At 33.3% G+C, this 18,802-nt stretch overlaps 1 protein-coding gene across 8 annotated transcripts in view; it reads right to left on the reverse strand.

Moving 5' to 3' along the window:
• The window catches only part of LOC129806158 (fragile X messenger ribonucleoprotein 1 homolog), a 32,835-nt gene extending 16,966 nt beyond the window's left edge, over positions 1-15,869 (reverse strand). For 3 of the 8 annotated variants that reach the window (XM_055854584.1, XM_055854551.1, XM_055854560.1), the window contains exons 1-8: positions 15,705-15,832; positions 15,054-15,106; positions 14,347-14,830; positions 14,118-14,188; positions 7,501-7,648; positions 7,224-7,373; positions 7,026-7,166; positions 2,575-2,788 (exon numbers count right to left, since the gene is read on the reverse strand). In XM_055854584.1, the coding sequence (XP_055710559.1) occupies positions 2,575-2,788; positions 7,026-7,166; positions 7,224-7,373; positions 7,501-7,648; positions 14,118-14,188; positions 14,347-14,830; positions 15,054-15,106; positions 15,705-15,755 (1,312 nt within the window). In that variant the 5' untranslated portion in view covers positions 15,756-15,832. Of the gene's footprint in view, positions 1-2,574; positions 2,789-7,025; positions 7,167-7,223; positions 7,374-7,500; positions 7,649-14,117; positions 14,189-14,346; positions 14,831-15,053; positions 15,107-15,704 lie in introns of all 8 variants that reach the window. The other 5 variants (XM_055854577.1, XM_055854593.1, XM_055854601.1 and 2 more) reach the window with 4 other exon arrangements.
• Positions 15,870-18,802: the final 2,933 nt, after the last annotated feature.

Genomic DNA, 18,802 nt, shown 5'->3' on the forward strand with positions numbered 1-18,802 from the left:
TGAGATAAAAATTAGTTATCGCCTATGAATCGGTTCATTACCAGTTCAGAACCGATTAGAACCGGTTCAGTTTTATAGGAAATTCCAAGACCTTTTCAACGACCCCAAACATGACCCCATTCGCTTGATAAATGCGCTCTCTAGTGTCTTTTTAACCTTTGACCTTGAAAACCGTTATTAGGAATGATTCAACGTAATTGTAATTTCTAAAAAAAAAAGGTGTTTTCCTTGATTTCTATCCAGTATATCTACGATGAAATTATTCCTTTTACTGCTCGAACTCCACGGATAGAGCAATATATTTATAATCCCTCGATTTTGAGTTATATATATATTTCGACTCCTTACCCCCCACCCCCCAAGGAGTCGTATTTTGGTAGAATTTTGGAAATCTGAAGTTTCGAGTTTTTTGGCGTCACGCTGTTTGTCCGTCTGTTCGTTCGGCTGTCGCCAGCTCTAGAGGCCAAACGGTAAGAGATAGCGCCTTGGGACCTTCGGGGGACCCCCCCCCCCATAAGTCGACCCAAGGATCATTAACATGCCCCTCATTTTTCCCCACGCCTCCCCTTCCCCTCCAAAACCATGTTTTTTGGTATTGCTCGAAAATGCGTCGTGCGATTATTTTCATTTTTGGATATGTTTTAGAGATTACCCAGGCGGACATTTCGTCCTTAGACGAAAATACCGTTAAATCATTCCTAATAACGTTTTTTTCAAGATCAAAAATTAAAAAGGCTCTAGAGAACGTATTTCTTAACCGAATGGGGTAAGTTTGGCCTCATTGGAAAGGTCTTGGAATTTCCTATATAACTGAACCGGTTCCAATCGGTTTTGAACCGGTAATAAAATAAAATATTTTTTGACCTTAGATATCTCGCAGAAACCCTGTAAAATGATTACAATTCAAAAAGTGATATTTTATTCTGTTTCTTGAAAAAAGTCTAAAAAAAAACGTGAAGCAAAACGATCTTTGGTTAAGTTGAAGAGAAGAAAAATTTGAATAATAATATTCAGACTAAGGATTTATCACTGAGAGCCTGTAAAATAACCACGTTTTTTTTTTTACTTTTTTACCCCGTTCTGCCCAAATTCTCACTATTTTCATAAAGAGATGGGAAAGAAGCACGAGAATTGCCTGTCCAGGACAATTCTGTGGATAGTCACTATGTGAATGGACTCAGAATTCGAGCAATTCTGGAATATTGTCTTATGTTCAGAAACCCTAAAATTGCTTTTTGTTTAAAATTCCAACTCAGTTTTAGTCCTAGGAATATGTCTTAACTCTTTCGCGTCCATAGGGTAATGTCATGACTCGGGGAAAAAAGTTTTTTTTGGGTATTTACATTAATTGAAATCTATCTGTTCGTGCACGACATCATAATAGAAGGATGTAAGATTCTTGGCTCATTTTCTCAAGACTCCAGTTAGATTTCAATTAATGTAAATAGCCAAAAAGAAACTTTTTTCCCCGGGTCATATGTGACCCTATGGACGCGAAAGAGTTAAATGATTTTTTAAATCTGTAATTTTCTATAGCCGTTTTAAGTTCGCAGGATCTCTGCAGAGGGTTTTTGACGTCACGACAAAAGTTACAGGGTTTTTTTTTTGCGATAAAGAGAGTTATTATCGAAATGTTTTTTACTTTGTTGGTCCACTCAAGTTTGTGCTCCATGAAAATCACACTCGCTAAAGCAAAAATTTATATGTTTCCAAAAACGTATCTATAAAACAGGATTTTTTAGCACATTTTTCTTTAATCTAAATTGATCTAAATTCTCCTTTTCAAATAAAATAATCATGTATTTTATTTATTTAATTTTCCGTTAGTTTGGTGAGTTTTTCAATTTTTTTGCGAACACTAGTCAGAAGTCACATGTTTCAGTAAATACTGAAACAAAATTGAACTCCGTACAACGTATGCAACATTTTTTTTTGAAAATTGAGAGAATAATGCAAAATTCGTCGCTCATTTTGATGCAATTTCCCAAATATTACGAGACGTTTGAACTACAAAAAAATATATATCAAGATTTTTCATCAAACAATTTTACTGCTAATCTTGTACCGACACTCCCAAAAAAAAAGTGGAAATTGAAAAAAAAAGAAAATCATTTTCCAAAATCTGTTCAAATCGTTCATTCATCTACTTTTGTGTTGAAATTGTATTTTTGTTACCTGTACGACCCCTTCTGTCACTATGACCAGAACTTCTCGCTGATTTCATGTTATTTGTGTGGCTACCCGACCTCAAACTGCCCGCAGCACCATCATTTCCACCATCAGGCTCATTATCACCACCACCGAATGCCCCCGTTGGTGCCCCATTGCCCCCACGACTCTTTCCACTGCGCTGTGGCAGGGAAGAAGAATTTGTCGAAGAAGTTGCCTTCCGCCTCTCACCGGCACTACTTCTATTGCGTCCCTGTGAACTATTTGGGGCCACCACTTTGTTGGGCTCCTTCTGATAGTTGTAATATTGAGCCTGATGGGCAGAAAACTCAGTGGATGGCACAAATTCACCAATGTTAGTATAATTAAAGTCATCATTGGTGTTTTGCGAGGGGAAATCATTACCAGATGGATGAAATCGTGGATTTCCACGGCCACGTAAACGTCCACCACGTGGAGCACCGCGTCCAGAACGATTCATCGAGTCCATATCACTGCTGTAGCCACGTTCAGATCGTCGAGATGATGGGTAGCTCTGCATTGAACCAATCGATGAACCCTGCAGTGCTCGCAATTGCTGATCAATCTCCAATTTCTCCTGGCGCAGTTGTTCGACTTCCTGATTCAGGAATTAGAAAAGATTTATAAGGAAAAACTTATTTTATAAATACCTTTGTTTTATTTTTTTTTGTCAGCGAAATCTGAAAATCTTATGGCCAACGCACAATAATTTTTGTTTTGTAAACATGTTTCTGACATTTCAATGAGAGTGAGCGAGATGACTAGATCTAGATCTCACTCACTCTCACTGAAATGTCAAAAACATGTTTACATGTTTTCGACGTTTCAGTGAGAGTGAATGAAACCGAGATCTAGTTATCTCGCTTTCTTTCTCACAGGCAATTTCGAAAACATGTTTACAAAATTGTCTATAAGTGAGCAAGACGACTAGATCTACATTTTGCCAAGTGCACTTGTTATGTAAACATGTGTTCGTATCTGCCAAGGAGAATGAGTGAGATGACTAGATTTAGATCCTCTTTCATTTTTAATCAAATGTCAGAAACATGTTTATAAAATAATAGGGGAGACTGGGGCAAAAAGTCACAAAACGGATATTTTATTTTTTTACAAGCTACTCGAGCGCTTCAAAAATTTCTAATTAGCGCAGTTTTATAGGAAATTTACCACTCTACAACTTTGTGAAAGTAATTTTCCTCTATTTTGTAAAGAAATACGCTTATCGAGCCAATTTCTAAAAGGTAATTTTGTGACTATTCTCAAAAATGCTGGGGCAAATAGTACCAGACATTAGGCATTATCATATTATGATTCGCTTCATTACAGGCTTCCGTAAATTTGAATAAAAATACCTAGAGGACGTATTTTCATAGAAAATTTATTCATCTACACCTTTGTAAAACACCGTTTTCTCTGCGAGAAAAGTGAGAAAACGAGAAAAGCGCTTTTCAACTCCATAATAACTCCACAATAACTCAACAAAAGTTATTGTGCGTTGGGCATTACTCTATGCAATTCATGCCACAACGTAAGTGCACAATCGGTTTTGTTTTATAAACATTTTTTTCGAATCTCTGAATGTGACTGACCAAAATCGAAATGGCTAAAACTAGATTTCACTCACTCTCACTGAATGTGTAGAAAGCAAAAGTTATTGTCTGTTGTCCATAATGTCATGCACAAAATTGCTTTTATTTTCTGTAAGTATGATCATTAGATCACACTAATTACCCAGAAAATTCATTATGTTAAGTACAACATACAATAACTATTACGTTGTACGAATGTCTTTCACATGTTCATAAATATACAGTGAGTGAAATCTACCTTTCCTCTGAAAGAAAAAGGTTTTAAAAGAACCAACTGGATCCTGAAAATATGAAAGGGACCTCAGTGGATCAGTGGATAGAGTAGTGCCTCTGTGAAGTTTCAAGTTTGAACCTAGGTATATACAGATTTTGGAGTTATCGTATTAGTCTCGAATTCATCCAGTATCGAATCGATAGTATCGATAACTCGATATTTGTTAGACTAAGTGAATGTCGACTTTTTACGCATTGTTGGGCCATTCATTTTGACATTCTTAAAATAATGCGACTGATGATAAGTATCTGAATGAATATCTAAAAAAAAAATTAAATTTTTCAGAATCAACAGTCGATAGCATCGACAATAAGTTATCATGTCACCCCAGAAGGAAGTAGCCGAAAGCCTGAAATTGAGGACAAGAGGATTGAAAACAAGGTGCTAGAGCTTTTTGAGAAGCAACTCAATCGTTCCGTGTAAGATGTTGGCAAAAAGATGGGAATACATTGGAGCTTAGTCCATAAAATCAACAGGAGCCATAAAATCAACAAAGCTCACTTTGCTTCCCATCTGACCGATAAACAGCACTAAAGTGCTAAAAACAAGGTCACAGAAACACAACGATCATCTTTTCAAAGGATTGAAAGGCTATGAGAAAGATATGTTTCACCCAGAGGTGTGCAAAAATCGTTGAAACCGAATTAACGTCAAAATAAGTTTGTTATCATGTTTCATTTGACGTTTATTCGGTTTCAATGGTTCTTGCACGCTTCTGGTTTAATCCGTTCTACACTCCAGAAGAATGAGATATACAGGGAAATTTTGAAGACAAATGTCAGAAAGAAGGGTCAGACAGCCGAAAACTTACTGGATTTCGAGATTAAATGGAAGAAAGCCCTCCGATACCATAGAGACGGTTTTGTCAAGTCCTTAATGAAGGGAATTAAGAAGGTGTGAAAATTCGGCGAGAAGCCATTGGTTTAAAACAAAAACCAAAATCCTTTTCAATGCCCAAAATTTATCGTATATACATGCTTTCTGAGGCAGCCAAAATGCCGAAAGTCAAAATCCCGAAAGCCAAAATCCCGAACGCCAAAATCCTGAAAGCCAAAATCCCGAAAGCTAAAATCCCGAACGTCAAAATCCCGAAAGCCAAAATCCTGAAAGCTAAAATCCCCGAACGCCAAAATCACGAACGCCAAAATCCCGTAATCCAAAATCCCGAAAGCCAAAATGCCGAAAGCTAAAATCACGAACGTCAAAATCCCTAGATTTCAAATGGCCATTTCTTTGGTTATAATTGTCAAAATTTGAAAAAAAAATTAGTGTTTTGGAAAGCTCTCATGGAAACACCCCTACTTCATCCGAAACGAAGGTTCGATTAATCGAAAAATTGATTTTCGAAATTTCGATGTCAAATATTTCGAAAACTAGAAAAAATCGTCTTGGCTTTAGACCACCCGGTGACCCAAAAAATGAAGTTTTTCCTATGGTCATATAAAGTTGTGTTTTGCTCAAAAAAGTCAGAAAAAACGATTTTTTCTGACCTCCAATTTTTGATCTTCTCGTCCTCAAAGGGTTAAAGGGGATTCGGAATCGGTACACTACTGGGATTATAGAGCAAGTACTCTACCACCTGATCCATGGAGTGACTTTCATAAAACTGATTTGAAAATTTCCAATATATACTAGATTCAAAATTTAGTTTTTTAAAGGTTTATTGCGTTTTAGCTTAAGAGGATTAATAATTTAACATTAAAGATCCTTTTCAGGGAATACGAATCAATCTTTAAAGACTAATTCAAGGATTCGATGCATAAAGATTTATCTCAGAATTCAGGAATTGTTCAATAATTTGATGTAGTTTCCTTATGAGTTTTTTTTCTTAAATTAGGGGAGACTGGGGCAAAAAGTCACAAAACAGATAATTTATTTTTTGTAAAACACCTTTGTAAAACATCGTGTTTTCTATCTGGACGAGAAAATCGCTTTTCAAGTTATTTTAGAATAAATCACACAAGAGACCGCAAATCGTTTGACCAATGCAAACAACAAGCGGCGAAACATAATAATGACGTTTCTTTTCGCCGTGAGACATCAGAAATTACTTCGCTTTTTTGTTACTTTTTGCTCTATGCCTTTTGTTACTTATTACCCCAAGTGGCCATTTTTAATAAAAGAATTTCTGGATAAAAGAATCTTTGTAAAATTCTAAAATAGATAGCGGATTCGTATTCAAAGAATCCAAATCATTTAGGAAATATTCATCAGTGCATCAATTTTGAAAAATAAGTAAGTTATAATTGATATCTTGTGCAAGGAAAATATTTCAAAAATAGGGCTAAAAATTTTGATATTTTTATTTTCTAAATTCCTTGTTCGAATTTTAAGAATCTTACGACATTGAAAAAGGTTTATGGAGGCTATCTGTGGAAAAAATTTAAGCCGCTATTTTTTTTTATCTTGGAAGATGTTGAATTTTGAAATTTACGATTTGTCACTTTTTGCCCCAGTCTACCCAATTATTTGTTTTTAGACACTTTCCTAAATTTTTTGAAAAGTAATTTTTGGCAGAAGTAAAAAAAGAATATTGAAGACGGACTAAATGAGGGAGTACAAGAATTTTACAAAGTTATCTCTGAAAATTCAGACTTTTGTTCTCCATTATAGAGAAAAATAAAATGAAGACCAATAAAAAAAGAGAACTAATAAATCCAATTAGTCAATTTCTTTTCAAGAAAATACGAAAACTTTGTGGAATTTTTAGAAAAGAGAAAAACCGAAAATCCAATTTTGACAAATGAGAAAATTTTCTCTGAAGTACCAAGAGCATCAAAATAATGAAAAATAAACATTGTGTAATAGGAAGAGTCAATTGGGACAAGTAGAAGTAGATTTGGGATTGTTAGATAACAAAAAAGTCAATCAATGTTGAGAAAATCAAAATAAACTGCTGCAAAAAAATATTTTCCTGCAACAAACTTTAAGGAAGAAAAAAATGACTGTTTTTTTTCGTTCACTAGCCTCACCTTCAGATGCTGTAAGTGGTATTCCAAGAGTACCTTGGCATTGGCAATATTTTCCACGATACCCACGAAGACAAAAGGAACTTGACCTTCCTCTCGGGGAATACTCTGTTGCGTGTCATTGTCCCCCGCAATCTGTGAATACTCCCATTAGCACTCAACATCATTTGTGCGATAGATTCATAAGTCTTTGATACTCACTTTCACTCGTACAACACCACTCTTATCAACAATCTCCTGGATTATGCGACCATTCTTGCCGATCACCTTGCCAACTAGACTACGCGGTACTTGGATGGACTCTTCACTATATTCCAGCAGGGATCGTGCCTTTTTAACAGCCTCGTCCGACTGGAAAACAATAAGAGAAAACCAAAAAAAAAATGCAAAATGTCACATTAATTTTTCTTCTTCCGTCCAAATTCCAATAAGAAACAATTTCCCCAAAAAAAAAAAATAAATAAAAGAAAAAACTTACATCGCCAAATATCTTAAATGTACATGTATTCTCCTCGAGTTCCACGTGAAGAACACCATCCAATTTTCGTGCTGTCTGAATATTAGTACCGTGTGCTCCAATCGCAAGACCCATCAAATCTTCACGTACTCTGAATTCATCCGAATATCTAGTTTTGAGAAAGAAGAAAAAGGAAAGAATGTTGGGCGGTTGTGTTAAATGATGAGTGACGAAATATACTGGGAGATACACAAATAAGAAAAAAAAATGATAAATATTAATAATTATTTATTATATAAAAATTCTACGCTCTGTCGCCCATTGAGGATACAAAAATACGCAAGTTTTTTTTTTCTTCTTCTTAATAAAACATCTACAATAACTCTTTCTTTCTGAATCACTTTTGTCAAGGTTCAAAATCAAAACACACACAAATTTCCCACCACATTTCTCTCAATGTTTTGGAGAAGAGTGAGAGAGAGAGAGAAGAGATAAAAATAAGAAGAATGATGAGCTATGATGAGTTTGTTCAAATTGGGATTCTTATCTTGCCTTGATCATATAGGAATTTCTATTAAATCCCCTTTAAAAAAAAAACTACTGCAAAAATTCACGATTTCGCTTCAATACACAAAATGTCTTTCTTTCAATATACTGGAGAAAATTTTTAATTTTAAATACTAATTTTAATTTTAAGTATTAGGAGTTGAGTATTTTAATAAATTGAATTGAATACCAAAGATGAATATTCAGACTATAATTTTACTATACGCACGACAGTAGAGGCAGTTTAAAGAATTTTGAATTCATAAAAATAATGCATTTATTGCATTTATACAAATTATTTTTAATAAAAAAAAAATCTAGGGTAGGGTGGAATCACCACTTCTCGCCAGTGTCCTACTTTTCGCCACTTGTATCGAAATCGCAATTTCTCCATTATTTATGAAATAAATTAGCCGTAAAACAATTTGTAACTCAACTGCTGTTACTTATAGAGTCGAAAAACACTATTTTTTTGTTTTGAATTTAAATGTTTGAGCATTTTTTAGAGGAATATTTTAAGCAAGTGCATCGAAATGAAACTTTCATCGTACAAAATTTACGAATTTTGAATAAATAATTTCTCTATTGAACATTTAATTAGATTCGGCGAATATATAAAATTTGTATTTAGTTAGTTAATGTTTCATTTTATATTATTTTTATGTAAAAATGAGCCATGGCGGAAAGTGGTAATATTCTAAAATTCATTCACCACTTGTCATCTCTTTTCAATAGCTGACGCTAACTTCACTTCATAGATTCTCAATTGTCAAATCTGTGCAATAGTCTAATAATTTGATTTCTCAAATAAAAGTAAAGAAAAATTATTTAATGTGAGTAATAATAAAAGGTGATCATGATCATAAATACTAAATGTATTCTTTGCATATTACTGCTCAAAATAATCGAGTTTGAACTTTTCCAAGTGGGTGGCGAGAAGTGGTTACAGAACTGGCGAAAAGTGGTGAAAAGTGGCAACGAAGTGGTTATTTTTGCATTGTTAATAAAAATAAGTTTTTTAGGTACTCCCGCGTTAAACTGTTGGACTTTTGTTTTGACGAATATAGAGCCAATATATCTAAGTAACTTTGTGTCAAATTTGACTTATCTGATTATAAGTGGTCAAAAGTTATAATAAGGTTAATTTCGCTTTTTCCTAAAAGTGGCGATAAGTGGGTAATCCACTCTAACTGTACAAAATTTAGGCCAGCTTGCAATTTCGGCCACTTCATTTGCTCTTCAAATTTCCATGAATTTTTAGTTTTTCGCATACTCTAGAGGTTATACTCTCACTCATTAAAAAGAAATACCAAAAAAAATCAATTTCTGTTAAAAATATTACATTTCAAACTTATGACCTTGGCGCTTGCATGCAACTATGCCGGATGGTACAGTTACCCCTTTAAAGTGTGCAAAATAATTTCTGAAAAATCAGGATATAAGGGGTACTGCTAAGGCTAAATTAAAAATGGTCAGCAGGGGGACGAAGGGCACCTTTGAATAAGGGTGTCTTTGAACTAGTGATTTTTTCTCTTATTTTACTGCTCGCACTTAAAGAGAGAGAGCAGCAGTTTTATAATCCGCTTTTGCTAACTTGTCACCATCCTGGAGCTTAAACGGTAAGAGATATCAGCTTTCAGTTTTCGGTGACCCCCACTAAAAAAACATTATCTCCAGACCTTTTTTCCATTTTCTCCTCACCCAAAACCATATTTCTATCCAAAACCATGTTTTAGGATTATTTCGAAAACGACACTATAGAGATGTCTTTTATTTTCGAATATGTTTTAGCAGTAGCCTAAGCGAACATTTCGTCCAAATATGACCAGAAAATTCGCCATTTTTAATTATTGAAATTCAAATGACTTTTGGAGGGCCAATTTTTCAACTGATTTGGTTAAACTTGGATTTTTTGGAAAGGTAATTTAAATTTCGAATCCAGCTTCATCGCTCGTAATCGATAATGAAACGATTTAGTAGAGATTTTTGAACAATTTTTTTCGGATTTTTTTTCACTTAACCTTAAGTTTGTTCCCGAACTAGTGGTCAAACGGTAAGAGATATGGACTTCTGGTCTTCGATAAACCCTCCCATAGGTAGAAAATATCTTGAGAGGTATTTTTTATCCTTTTTGCTTCACCTCCTACATCTCCAAAACCATGTGTTTTGGTTTTTCTCAAAATTGGTCCAAGCTTTTTCAATGATTTTTAGATATGTTTTAGAGGTAGAAAATTCGCCATTTTGAATTAAATGTCAAAGTTCAACCGCTTTAGGAGGGGGCAGAATTCTTCAAACGGTTTGATTGCATTTGAATTTATTGTAAAGTTTTTGAAAATTTATTATCCTGCTATATCAGTCCCAATCTGCAATGAATTGGTCGATTAATTGATTTATTTTTCTCTAATATCCCTTGTTATTTGGACGAAAGCATGTTACTAATGCCAAAAACATTCTAAAATTCACACTTGTCGGCCAATTTCCTAGTTAAAATTGTTCTCCGATTTTTGAATAAATTTAATTGTTTAAAATGTAATTACAATTGATTTTTTTTATATTGCATGAGGGTATATGAAAACAATTCGAAAGCCTATCATCATTGTCTCATTTATATAGAGCAAACTCTAAAGTGTTCCGCCTACTAATAAATAGACCACGCCTACAATAAAATTATTGTGAGCGTAATGAGTTGGAAAATATATAAATCTCTAACAAGCTTCTAGAATAGACAACATTATGAAAACTACGGCGTTTCTGCCAAAACAATTCCCAAAAGAAGGACCGATCTTCAAAGGAAACGAGACAGGGATGATTATCCTATTTGTTTCATCTTCAAACTAAATTAAATGGTTCAGGGCTAAAAAACTTTACCCTCACTGCTTTCTCTATCTCGAAGTGGAGTAGGGACTCTCACAAACATAATTTATGATCTTTCTCTTGCATTTTCAATTGTTTCTTGTTCACACAAAATTATGTACTGCATTCCAAAGTGTTTTAATTGCACATAAAAGGCGTGGGTGGATTATTAAGAGGCCTAAACCGCTTAGACCATGGCAAGATGCTTTAGATTTAGACCCTACCCTCTGTTAAATTAGTAGAATTAGTTTGTTTATAAATGTTTGTAAGAGACCAAAAAGTGTTCGTCAAGTAATCATGTTACGAATAAAGTTTGTGAAAAAGTACAAACTTTTACGAACTCTTTTGTGGGTTTACGATTTACGAACATTTCGTAAGACCTCAGTAGGATTTCACAAACATTTACGTACAATTTTCCAAAATATTTTTCTCTTTGTATACCGAAAATTATTTAACAAACTCATTCGAATAGCCCTTTTCTAGAGCCATTAATCTAATAATTTAATTAAATTTCTTTAAGAAAATATCATCATCAGCAGTATGAATTTTGCCTTCTTTTTTGTATTTTTATTGAAAAATTATAAAATGTTTGTTTCTGTTTTCAATAAGTTAGCCAGGCCTTAGAAAGGATTGTGTTAAAATTCTAGCAATAAATTACGGAGTATACTTAGTAAAAAAAACTAAATTGGTTAGTAATGTCTCCGGCACACTAATTAGATCGGGAAAATGTCATGAAATCAAAATTCACATCTCTTTCTCTCTCAAAAATGTGTTGCATCAATCTCACTCTTTCCAAGTTTTCTTCTTATTCTTTCGACATTTCATTAAATTCAATTTAGTTTAATCTAATTTTGAAAAAGGTAAGATAAAAATATGCAAAGGATCTGAATTTTGATTTCATGAAATTTTCTGTATACCCAGCCAATTTCACGATTTCCCCGGAGTTGGTTGGAAGCAATGCTGAGACGTCTATGGCAAGTAAAGCGGAAGCATTAATGTAATGAATAAATGTTAATTGAATTGACTTGATTTTTTGACCATGTATATAAATATCTTATCTCTGGAATTAATCAAGTTCCTGGAAAAGATATCCTATATTTTGAAATTTTCATAGTTTATAATCATCAATAAGAATTGGACAATTTAAAAGAAAATGTTTTTTTTTTCCAGATTACTGATATTTGCCTTTGAGTATTCTCTCAGAAGATTCTAAAGATGATAGTTGTGCAGAAGACATAAATATTTCAAAAGGATCAGTAACGCATCTTCAACACCTTTTATATCAGAGAAATTTCACCTAAACAAGATTTCATCTCTTTCATTCTCAAACGTTTTGCATATATCTATCACTTTCTTTTGGACTCTTCTTCTTCTCTTGAACATTACAATAAAAAATTCAATTTAGATTTGAGAACGAAAGAGTAGGATAGACCTATTAAATACATTAAAAAAAATGGGAATTTTATTTTCTTGAAATTTTCCTGATCTACAGTTAGATGGAATTGGGTAAGTGTGCCAAATGGAGACAAGGGAAAGTTTATAATTGGAGACAAACAGTGTAAGTGAAACCGCGACGAAAGGCTTCGAAAACCTTGTTGAGTTGCTTTTGAGTGTAGGATTTGTTCTTATTCCTGGTCTTTTGTCCTTTCCCATCTAAAACAATAAGAAAATCTCTCCAAAAAAATCATATTTCCGGTATTTTCCAATTGAAGCATTTGCAGACACTTCAGAAAAACCCTTTTTGTTCACGAAATAAGTAATTAATTCATTTGAAAACTTTACGTACCACTAACAATAAAGATTAGCACTTAATTTAACTAAAATTATCCAGAAATATGACATTAAATGTTAAGTCCAGCGCACAATAACTTTTGTTTGTAAACATGTTTTCAAAATTTCCCATTCGAGTGAGCGAGATGACTAGATTTAGATCTCACTCACTCTCATTGAAAAATCAAAAACATATTTACTAAACAAAAGTTATTGTGCGTTGGGCATTAAACAAAACGAATAAACAACAGTCACCTTATTGTGTTTTTCATTGGAAAACATGGTCGATCTATGAAAAATTCAAGGGTGAAAAGGTACACTGTTAATTTTTCTGAGAAATTGAGAAATTAAAATTTGTGAATATGAATGGATTTTCGCTTTATTTGGAGCAAAATTAACTAAATAATGAAACTGTGGTATAGAAAATATATAAATATAGTAATTTAGTAGTGTATTTATCATGAAAACAATGACGTTTCCATTTGGAGTAGCGAAAAAATTCCATTTGAAGCAGGTTTTGAATTAGCTTAATTTACCCTACACGCATTTTATTCAATTTGAGGAAAATTATTTAACATGAAAACTGACATAGATTTTTATTCGAATGTCTCCTCCGTAGTATTACTCTCAGGTTCTGAAGCTTTTCTCATTTTGCCTTTGCTATTTTTGGGCATTTAAATTTATGACTTTCGTTTTATTTATATACCGACCAAATTTCATTTTTACTGAACATTTTTACCAGTCTTGTTTTTCCAAATATTTTTTTTAGAAATTATACCCAAAGAAATATTTAATTTTCTGGATTATTTAGCCCCGATCTCCCGTATATAACTTTAAACCGATTCATTATGAATAAAAATATAAAATAATGTTCTAAATACGCTATATAGTGCCATGCCATGCCCCTCGATCATAATCTAAAATTAAACTTTCAACACGATATGACACTTTATAATTTAGAAAGATTTCAGATTTATCTCGAATTTTTATTATCCAAGGTGTGGCTTTTTTTCTTAATGTTATCTCTGCAATTCTGATTGGAATCTGTAGAAATTTTGAGCAGAAAAAACGAGAAACAGATGAAAAGGCTTTCAATATTGAAGTTGTTCAAAAAGTTCTTTGAACTCTCAAGAAAGTTCATTAATTTATCGAAGTCAACTTATCGATTTAAGTCAGAAAGATTGCAACATAGAAAAATTGATTTACTGACCTCCATTGGTTTTTTTTTTCAAACAATTTCTTTAAAAATTCACTATCAATGATAACAAGAATTTTTTTATCTTTTTTTTGGGAAGAAGAAAAAAAATCCTGCAGATAGCAATATCTGTGATTTCTTGATAAAAGAAGACAAAGCCTTAAGAATGGGGAAATTTCATTGCACTTTCAGTGACGGAAAGTAATTTTTTTTATTGATGGGGAATCAGAGGCAAAAATAAAAAAATGAAAAGAAATAATAAAAGCGCACTCACCCTCCAGAATTGTGTAATTTAGTCGATTCCAGTTGTCTTGCAGCTTCTTCCGTTCGTTTAAGCAGTGTTACCTTTGCGTGATGCAAGAAGAATAAGAGAAGAGAACAAGGAAGAAGAGAATTAAGTGAGGGAGTGATCATACTATTAAAATCCATTTTAAAACTTTGGAAGAAAATTGGATTTATAATAAAATGCATTTTTTGTCGTCTTTTGGAATGGAAAAACTAACCTTTTGACTCAGATTCCGGAAGTGCATATCCTGCATCATTAGGGCTCGTTTCTGTGACATTTCATTCTTCGAGATAAACTTGTAGATACCACGTTCGGGGACATAGCGACATACGAGTGCACGTACAGCTTTCTGAAATTCCTTGTCTACACCCTCAACTTTGGCATAATCCCTAAGATCTTCCGGCACATCAATTTCGAATCGATGAAAGGTTTTGGCATTGATGGGCGGGTTGGTATTTTTCAATCTCAATCTATCCACCGGAACAATTTCTGTATAACTGTGATCCCAACCGAGATATTCAACAACATGGAAGGTGCCCTTGATCATCTTTATTGATGCCATCCACCAGCCACAGGCTTCCCGTTCGTTGGATCTCGAGTAAACCTCAACTTCCATTCCTTCGGCTAACTGTGGCAGGGTTGTCGCTTCGGCGGGTGGAAAACGTACGAGATTGAAGTGAAATTTCGATTCTTCTTGCCAGCTACACAGGACATCATCCGGATCGAACCACAAGAAGAAACACACACGAGAAGACAAGGAAAAAACATTGAGTGAAACAATTCCCAAACCCAGCAGCATCCCCGAAGTTCTTTGTCTCCTTGTTCTTTTCTCAGTCCAAAAGAAAAAAGAAGGAGCAGAGAGACAAAGGTGGGATGGACAGGAGAGAAGAAAAAAAAGGTGAATAAACAGGATAGAACACTTACTCCTCTTCGAAAGCAACCTTGACACCATCGTCGAAGACGTCTGTGACAACACCCTAGAAAAAAAAGGGAATGGAGAGTTGCAATAAGACAAAAAGGAGTCTTGCGAGCAAATGGACGAAGAGCAAAAGAGGTCTATAATTCTTATTGCCCCCAAAGAGAAGGAAGAAAAAAAGAAACAAAATGGAAATTTAATTCCTTTCTCACACACACGAATTATTCAGCCACACAAATGCTCAAAAGGGGACGATGATTTATGCAAAAAGTAAAAAAGAATAATGTCAAGAATGTGTTTGTGCCTCTCTCGCAGTCGGCTGTTCAACTCCGGGACTATCGTGCGGATCGCAGTGGCCTTTGGTGGCCACATGGGAGCGCCCCATGTCAAACAACCCACAAATGCCATCCCTGCCAGTGGCATTGGCACAACCGTGATCAGGATGATCCAATCGAAGTTGGCTGGGTGAGTGAAAATATTCACGCCCTGTCACATTCCGGATGGACATGGCGGCGTCACACACGTCTCACAATCGCAATGCTGCCATTTGCCGGTCGCATTTTCACACCCATTCTCCACGCATCCACCATCCACAGTGCCTTCCCACAATTTCACACATACTTTGCACTCCCATGACCACACTTTTGACCCCCACAGACCTTATAATATGCTCCATTTTCGCCACAAACTTCCACCGCTAGTTCGTCCATTTTTCAAGCTTTTTTTGTTTTTCACTACTGCACGCAGCGCATTCGCCAAACAGCGACGAGTCGGAGAAACAAAGTGACAATCCCCACCAAACACACCGCCATCTGTGCTCAACTGAATACAAACAACATTTTTCTATGTTTTCTGCGTTTTCCCAAATATATTTTCTACATCCAACTCACGTGTACCGTAATAAAATGGTAAAAAAATATTCTTTTTTTTGTAAATTATAATAAATTTGTACACATAAAGCCAAACGCAAAAAAAACTTCTTAAATAATAATAATTTATATGAACTTCATTTTCTTAGTTTTTTTTAAATAAATTTTAAGGAGAATTGTTGGTTGGGCGGACTTTAACCTCAGACATCCGGCAAGTTCAAAAGTGTTAGGTTAGAAAATCACATCCTTTTAGAAAGAAAAATACTAAAGTAATTTTAAAAAAAATTACTAATTAAAAAAGGCATTGTACAAATTAGCAGTAAAAAGTTAAAATTGAGCAATAACAAAAAATATTTAAAAAAAAGTAATATCATCGTTCAAATTTTGGAAGAGGGAAACTAAAGGGCTTTTCATTTCATCTGTAACAATATTAAACGTTAAATATATAAATTGGACCCATTTTTGTAAAGATTTAAGTTTTTTACTGACCATAATTGTGGAGCTCAGAATGAAAAATGGACATATCCCATACTTTAACCATATGATATATTCATTTTTCATTCTGAGTTACAATTGTGAGTCCTGTCTTGCATTATTATTATTGTTATGCAAATAACATAATAATAATCATATTATAATAATCATAATAATTGTCCAAAAAAAAAACTTCGAGAACATATTAGAAAATGCATTTTACTGTCCGCACTAGGGGAAAGTGCCCATGCTTTGCACGGTCCCAAGCTTTACAATGACTAAATTTTTTGTATGTTTCTGAATAAATACGACTCCGCAATATATTTTAAAAACAATACACTTTCCACTAGTTTTTAAAATATAGAAAAGATGAGTCACTTTACTGAAAAATATTCGAAAAATTTATTCATTGTAAAGCTTGGGACCGTGTAAAGCATGGGCACTTTCCCCTAAATTTTTTTCTCTATAATTCATAATCTATATCTATAATGTCTATAATAATAAATCTAAGATCTTATGGCTCGGGCACACCTTTTAGATAAAGAAAATTTTATGAAGTCGTATTTCGGATCCCTTTCTTTCTCATATGTTTTGAATATGTCTATTTCATTCCCTCCCACTCTTCTTCTTCTCTTAAGCATCACTCCAAATTCAATTTAGCTCAATCGAATTTGGTATGCGAAAGAATGAGATAGTCATATGTAAAACATGTGAGAAAGAAAGGGTTTCGAATTTCGAGTTCATGAAATTTTCCTGATCTAAAAAGTGTGCCGGAGCCATTAGAATATGAGAGTAAAGACAAAATAGATTTAGGCTGGTGCTCTAGAATTTAGTCCAAAAAAATTGGCGGTAAAGGAACTGGAAAAGCAAATTTATGCAAGGAACCTCTAATCCAAAGTCCTAAACTCTCAATGTATGATAGTTTGGACTAATTACTAATACTTTGTCGCAAATTTTATACAGAATAAATTTTCTCCAGGATCAGCCTGAGCCTGTCGAAGAGTACTCGTAGACTCACGTTGGATCACTCCCACTCTTTGACCAAGGTTCAATTACTAGAAGCGTTAAAAAATTTTCTTCACCCTCTATCTGATTTTCTATGTTTTTCAACCCTTAACCCCGATTGCGTGGATATCTAAAAATTATGTTTGGTCTGTTTGATTATAAAAATATAAAATTCCTCTTTGCCTTCTCCTTGTCAATAAGTTAATTTGAAATAAATTTAGTTTGGCCGAATTTATGCTTAGATGATGCTCTTTTATATGCTCGAAGGAGTTTTTAAATTATAATTAAACAATTTTTGAACATATTTTAAATGTTGGAAAAAATGGTCATTAACAAATTCGCTTCACAAATTCTGAAATGAAAAGATTGTAGACTTTTGTATTAGATTAAATGGCGTCTGACATTAAAATAAGAAATTTATTTTAATGAGATATCTTTTTTACAATAACAGTCTTTCATTACAACATCTTTTTTAGGTAAAGTCATAATAACCTGTATTTAAAAAAAATTAACAGGCTAAAATAGCTATAATTTGTAAGACTGTCAATTTTCCATTCGGAAAGTTTTTTATTTATTCTTCTCAATATTCAAGGTACATTAATTTATTATTCCTACACAGTGGAAACAAAATTGATAAAGATTATAATTTTTAATACGTATTCTTAGAAAAACTCAAAAATATATTATATATAAATATAGTAAACATGGACAGTGATTTTTATATTTTATATGAAAAACTACAAGCAACATCAGTATCAGTATAGGAAATGAGCTGTAAAAGGCAATTTAAAAAATATTTTTCAGCTTAGATTTTCAACATTCTAAGACCAAAAACTTGAAATATACACATAAAACCCTGTTTTTTTCTTGTGTTAATATTTATAAATAGATTGTATAGGCGTTTCAAATCCCTATCCTAGAGCATCAAAAAGGTATTTCGTGTTAGATTTTTTAAAGTTTTTGCGTTTATTACAGCTTCTAAACTTAAATATAAACCAATAATTATTTTAAAATGCTGTTTTTTTTCAGTTTCGACTTTATTAGTTAATTTTGTTCATAGGAAGCTTATGAATAAATTGATATGAAGATAGTGATATGAAGATAGTGTAAAGATGTAAAATTATATTATTTACAATACTCAATTCTTTGAACTTTAATAATGTTGATTATAAATTTTATTCAAAAAACGGCGATTTTGAATTTAAACTTGAAATATTTCTTTGAAAGCCTGTTAGGGTCAAAAAGGATGTTTTAAATAACTTCATGATCTGTATAGTATTTTTAACAATTTTTTTTTTTGTAGGATCATAGGAATTTCTCTTCAAAATTCTGTGTTAATGGACTTCAATATTTTATACAAATGATGCTGCTATTATTTTTCTTTAAAGAAGGTAGTAAGTTTTTCCAAG

Source organism: Phlebotomus papatasi, chromosome 1 (assembly GCF_024763615.1).
Source record: "Phlebotomus papatasi isolate M1 chromosome 1, Ppap_2.1, whole genome shotgun sequence".
Classification (NCBI taxonomy): Eukaryota; Metazoa; Arthropoda; class Insecta; order Diptera; family Psychodidae; genus Phlebotomus; species Phlebotomus papatasi.